The following is a 6,499-nucleotide window of genomic DNA, read 5'->3' on the forward strand; positions in this document are numbered from 1 at the left end:
AATCTGTGCACTGGTTCATAGGTCAGCGCTCAACCACTGAACCACACCAGCCAGGCATCACTTTTTCTTTTTTCAATCTCTCAGTACCAACTCCTTAGAACATCTGTGAAGATGTTTTGGTTCTCTGTGTATTGAATTCTCAGAGAATCAATACAGTTCTAACAGCCCTGCCTGGTGCTGCCCAATGGTTAGAGCGCCCAAGGGTCAGGGATTTGATTCCTGGTCAAGGGCATGTCCCGAGGCTGCAGGTTCAATCCCCAGCCCTGGTTGGGGCAAGTGTGGGAGACAAGGAATCATGTGTGTGTGTGTCTCTCTGCCTTCCCCCTACCCTTTCCACTCTCTCTAGAAACCAATAGAAAAAGTATCCTCGAGTGAGGATTAACAAAAATTATATATACATTTCTAACGGGGGTAGCAGGTGCAAGAGACAAAGCGCCCTGCTTACTGCTATGCGGCCCTGACACTTCGTCTAGCCACAGGTTCCCCAGGCTTTTCACACACGCAACCGCTCAGGGAGTTGGAGAAATCTGCCCTCGTGGCGAGGGAAGTGGGAATCACGTGCATAAGATGGCCCACAGTGCGGCAGTTGGTGGCCAGAAGCCTGTGAGCACACCGTGAGCGGCAGGCGTGGCCACAATCACTGATCCAGGCCCTTTCAGGGAGTCAAGGCTGCAGAGCTGGACGGGAGCACTTACGGCCACGCCGTCCTGCTCTCATGAGGACTCTCAGGTGCAGGAGCATGGCGGCCAAGGGCACTGCTAGCCGGAGGCAGCGTGCGGTCTAGACCCGCCATCCTGTGTGTGTGTGTGAGGCTTCCTTCCTGTGCTGTTGCAATGCTCACGCTTAAATCTTACGCCCTTAGCAGTGCTGCAGCCGCCCAGCTCAATCACGGGCTCACTCACTCATCACAGACTGACCACGCACCCCCCGTGTCACACCCCGGGTGTGAGCAAACCTGCGCTCACAGACATTCCATTGCAACATGGGGCAGGGCCTGAAAGGCTAAGAACATTGAATGAGCCCTTCCCATCTCATCGGGGACAAACACCAAAGACACTCCAAAGGCTTGCAAATCCCGACTTCATCCGGACACGACCCCAAGCCCCCTGCTCCCTCCCAGTCCGCCTGCTCTGACTCCCCTCACGGCAGCCCCGCTCCAGCCTCACAGCATCGCTCAATCCTCACCTTCAACCTCACTCACATGCCACCTCAGTGAGGCTGTGGACGAAACCCTTGGAAACGGTAGCCTCATCGCCCCCATGGCACTCCCTGCCCCACTCTGCTCGTCTCTCTCCCTGGCACTGGTCACCTGGCTGGCAACTGAGCTTTTCACTGTCTCCTTGTAGACTGTGAGCTCACAGCTGTTCTCCCAACAGCCCAAGACAGGCACGCAGGAGGAGGAGGAGGCCTTTGGGGCGATGGGAGTAACAGGGAGGGGCGCGAGCACTCTGGCTGGGGAAGCGGAGACTGCGGGCCTGGTAGGTACTCAAGCTGAGCTGCCACAACAGGAACAGGCTGTTCAGTCTGGAGTTCAACGGGCGGCCAGGGCTGAAGACACGCGTGCTTAGTTTCCTGGGAGGTACACGAGAAAGCCTCAGACCATTTAAATCTGAACACTGAGCTCCTGCACCTCTTTATCGAAGAACTAAGACGTGTACAAAGCTTTAAGGGAAAGGGCAAGAGATGTCCACCTCCCAGGTAGCCAAGATTTTTCCATTTTCAGACAAAAATGTTAAAGCTGTGCTTATAGAAACGCCCGTGCAGTAACAGCACGTACACCAGAATCGCATGGGAAGCAGCTGCTCTCCACAGACCTGCAGTCTGCTCGCTCCGCTCAGACCCAGGCAGCACCCGCTCCCTGCTGCGGGCTCAGGATTCTCCGGTCTGCTTCTCGCACGTTAGAGACACGTGGCATTTACCTTTTGATCTGTTTTTATTGATTTTGGGAGGAAGAGAGGGAGAGGGAGAGGGAAAGGGAGAGGGATCCTGCACACCCCACACTGGGGATCGAGCCTGCAACCCGGGCCTGTGCCCTGACCGGGAATCGAATCCTGACCTCCTGGTTCATAGGTCGATGCTCAACCACTGAGCCACACTGGCGGGCTTAATGCTCGTCTGCTCCCCGGGACCACTCTGAGGTAGACGGCTGCCCTGCACACACCGAAAGCTGGCTGACCAGAGCGTTCAGCCCACCAGGCTTTTCAGGGAGTTTTTTGCTGGAAGAAGAAAGGCACTCGTTCTGACAGGGTCAGGGGGAGAATGCTGCCACAAGAGTCCGGGGGCTGGACCCGAACCCACCGTGGCCACTCTCTGCCCCTGTGAGCCCAGCAGGGCCTCTGACCCCGTCAATAGTCAGAGTCCCAAGTGGAGACCTCCTCCTCCTCCTCCTCGTTTCCTGCGCAGAAAAAGCACCTCTGAGGGTGACCTTCAGCCCCTGGAGTGTGGTCCGTGTCAAGGCCTGACCCCTAACCACGCGGCCGCTGGGCAGCGTGAGGATGTCTGAGAAACGCCATGTCTGAGGGTGACCTTCAGCCCCTGGAGTGTGGTCCGTGTCAAGGCCTGACCCCTAACCACGCGGCCGCTGGGCAGCGTGAGGATGTCTGAGAAACGCCATGTCTGAGGGTGACCTTCAGCCCCTGGAGTGTGGTCCGTGTCAAGGCCTGACCCCTAACCACGCGGCCGCTGGGCAGCGTGAGGATGTCTGAGAAACGCCATGTCTGAGGGTGACCTTCAGCCCCTGGAGTGTGGTCCGTGTCAAGGCCTGACCCCTAACCACGTGGCCGCTGGGCAGCGTGAGGGTGCCTGAGAAACGCCACGTTGCTTTTCTGCTTTGTCCACAGAAGCCATCAGGCCCAGAGCTTCCAAGCAGGGGTCCAAGATGCTGGCCCGGGTCACATCGGTTCTGTCCAAGGTGTTTTCTCGCACCAGCAGCAGCGCGTCCAAAGCTGCGTCGTCCCCGCCCCAGGCTGAGCGCTGAGACTTCTATACCCGCGACTTCTAGACTCACCTCCCGTTGAAAATAAAGTGATTTTTGCAGCAAAGCCCCGTGTGAGCGGAGATGCTTTGTAGAGCATGGAGCCAAGGTGAAGGGCAAGAGAAAGGAAGCGGGCGTGGGTGAGAGAGGGTCGGGAGCTCCTCTGAGGGCCCCTTGGTCCCAGGAGGGGCTGGCGCCACGATCACCTGGAGCCTCGAGAGGAGACCCAACGTGGCCCGAGGGCACCCTCAGCCCCGGGCACAACAGCACGTGAACCTGAAGATTTCCTGTTAAATGTTTAGAGGTATTTGTATCAAAAAGGTTAACAAACTGAGGTGAAACTGGAGCGGAGTCTACGACGCCGCTATAAAACTGACTGTTCACTGTTAACGTGGATGTGGATGTGCATGTGCAGATCAGAGTATTTACATCATAGAGAAGAAACCGGCTTTCCACCTGAAGATAAAACTTCGTCCTTTCATACTAGTGATATACCTCCTAGGCAACAAGACCCAAGTGTGGCTAACGCACCACAGAGAAGTAAGCAATCACTTTGTATAAAATGCTAGAGATGCATAAAATGACGCCTGGGACTGACAAATACCCTTTTCAGACAATATCTTTGTGGATAAAATGCCATCAAAAAGTCATGGGTCAGTAAAGTTATTAAAACCTTATGTAAATATTTTAACATGAAAATAGATAGCAAGGCTCTATTTATAAAAATAATAAAAGTAAAGAGAAAATTTAACAAGATGGAGAGCTAATACAGTGATAAAAAGAGCCCTGGCCGGTGTGGCTCAGTGGACAGAGCATCAGCCTACGGACTGAAGGGTCCCGGGTTTAATACTGGTCAAGGGCATGTACCTTGGTTGTCGGCTCCATCCCCAGCAGGGGGAAGAAATTTTCCAAAATCAGTTAACATGGTACTTGGTGATTTTAGCATGTTTGCCCCTAAAATCTAAGGATCTTGTTTAAAAGATCGAAAAAGGTGAACAAAACAGAAAAGAGAGTCCACCACATCACTGCCAGCCCAACGCCGACTCAGAAATTTTAAGGGATGTGGTATCTTCTTTGGGATCTAAAATGTTCTTGGTAGGAGCCAGTGCTAAAAATTGAAGCATCTGAGAAAATTCTGTTTTACCAAATTGCATTTTCTTTAACCAAATCAGTCAGTGAGAGGTTGGGACAGGACGCTCCAGAGAAAAAGATGTGACTATAGAGTAAAATGTTTACATTCCAATGAGAATGAAGTTATTCAATTAGTAATTTAGTCAATTCATAATAATCCCAAACATTAACATTTACTTCTAATCAGATAACCACCAATCCTCTTCTTAAAAACTAAATTATCTAAATCAACTGCTTAGTCATTCTTTTCTTCTTTGTTCGTTATTGTTGTTGTTAATCTTTACCGGAGGATATTTTTCCATTGATTTTTAGAGAGAGTGAGAGGGGAAGAGACAGAGGGAGAGAGAGACATTAATGTGAGAGAGACACATTGATTGGTTGCCTCCCACAGGAGCCTGGACCAGAGCCTGCAACCGAGGTACATGCCCTTGACTGGAATTGAACCCGGGACCTTTCAGTGCGCAGGCTGACACTCTATCCACAGAACCAAACCAGCTAGGGCCTGTTGAGTCACTTAATAAATATATTTTATCTTTCACTTTATGCCCAGAATTGTTCCATAAAATATAAATTTGGAAATATAAATTCAAAGGCCCTGCCTTTAGATCTTGTAAAATAATGTCTATAATTCAGAGTGCTGCGGGCACTCGCAGGGCAGGGGGAAGGACGGCCGTCAGCCTCGCTGGGCCCCTGGGTGAAACGTCACCAGCAGCAGACCTGCAAATGCACAGGATGTTTTCCATTAATAAATGGCGCAGCACACAGTCAGTCTACATGGGATTCGTGCAGAATTGCTGTGCCCTGTTTGTCACAAACTACATAGTAATGTTGGCGAGAGACGCAGTATTTTCACTTAACACGTGGTAATGGGAGGTTTTTTTAAAACTTTGGGGGAAATAATTGACCAACCAACTGTAGAACCAATACCAGCTGACTGTGTCTTTCCTGGGCCGGTGGCTCAGCTGGTTGGCGGCTGGTCCTGTACAGGAAAGGATGCAGGTTAGAGTCCCCGTCAGAGCACATGCCTGGGCTGTGGGTGCGCGGGACACATACAGAAGGCAACCGATCAATGTTGCTTCTCTCTCTCCCCCCCACCCCGCACCGCCCCTGCCTCTCCCTCATTTTTCTCTCTAAAATCAATGAAAACATATCCTCAGGTGAGGATTAAATAAAAATTAGTATGCCCTTTAAATATTTTGTTTGAATTCTTTGTTTCAGTGTTTTATTTATTCTGTATCTGGCCTTATTTTTTATAAATCCAGTTTACTTAAATCCTCTTTAAGCCTTATTCTTTTCCATTTTTGCTTTTAACTTAGTATTTGAAGACATTGTAACTTCAAATAAAAAATCAAAAAAGTAAAAAAAAAGTCCTAATTGCGGCATAGAAACTGAAGCTCTGAAACAAAAGTGAATTCCACCCTCGAATGACAGTGACTTCAGATGCGCCCATGTGACGGGTGCCCCCCACCTCCTCCCCGAGCCTTTAGTACCAAAGGGCTGCAGCCAGACCCCAGAGGTCAGACCCGTTTCCGGCGAGACGGGGAGACGGGGAGACGGGGGCAGAGGAAGCCCCCTCCCTCCTGCTGCTCCCCGAGGCCAGGCCTGGCCTCAGCTGCCATCACTGAGGTCCCCAGCCATGGAGGCACCGAGGTGGGTGGTGGTCACCTTCCCTCTCGATCACCTGGTGCTGCACAGCTTCGGCCACGGAACGGCGAGGACAACCCCCCTGCCAGCGCTGCCGGGGGATAGTCAGTCGTGAAAGGGACGCCCAGAGAAGCCGGCTGAGGGGTCCACCCCGCTCTCCCCTCCAGCCGCCGCCGGCTGCTTTCTGACCAGTCGCCTTGGAAACACTCCAGGAGTGTTGTCAGAGCTGAACCGGCTCCGTCTGAAGCGATGGAGCAGGACAGGGTGCGGTCAGCTCCAGGCGAACCCCCGGAGGACACACAGAGGTCCTGTGCGCTCATGCCGCCCCAGCCCCAAGGCGGGTGGCGTAGGGAGGACTCATGCCGCCCCAAGGCGGGGAGCGTAGGGAGGACTCATGCCGCCCCAAGCGGGTGGCGTAGGGAGGACTCATGCCGCCCCAAGGCGGGTGGCATCGGAGGTTCCTCGTTTGCTCCGGCAGAAGCGCGGAGCGCGGTGTTGCTGTGACTGCTGTTTCCCGGTTCCGTTACAAAATCCCCGCCTGGTAATTCAGCCGGGAGTCCACCGAGAGGGTCTGGACCCACAGGGCTGGGGAGTCCCCGCGCTGCCACTCTTGGGGAGGTGCTCATGGAGAAATTTTTTAAACTATTTGCGTTTTTTGTTTGTTTTTAATTTATCTTTATTGTTGAAAGAATTACAGATGTCCCTCTTTTCCCCCATGGACCCCTCCAGCCCACCCCCCCCCCAGGCCTC

General features: G+C 52.7%; 1 protein-coding gene across 1 annotated transcript in view; it reads left to right on the top strand.

Moving 5' to 3' along the window:
• Positions 1–2,977, top strand: part of FSIP2 (fibrous sheath interacting protein 2) — a 52,838-nt gene extending 49,861 nt beyond the window's left edge. Inside the window, exon 19 of the mRNA XM_006767091.1 lies at positions 2,841–2,977. Coding sequence (XP_006767154.1) covers positions 2,841–2,977 — 137 coding nt within the window. The remainder of the gene's footprint in view (positions 1–2,840) is intronic.
• Positions 2,978–6,499: the final 3,522 nt, after the last annotated feature.

Source organism: Myotis davidii, unplaced genomic scaffold, assembly GCF_000327345.1.
Source record: "Myotis davidii unplaced genomic scaffold, ASM32734v1 scaffold221, whole genome shotgun sequence".
NCBI classification, from domain to species: Eukaryota; Metazoa; Chordata; class Mammalia; order Chiroptera; family Vespertilionidae; genus Myotis; species Myotis davidii.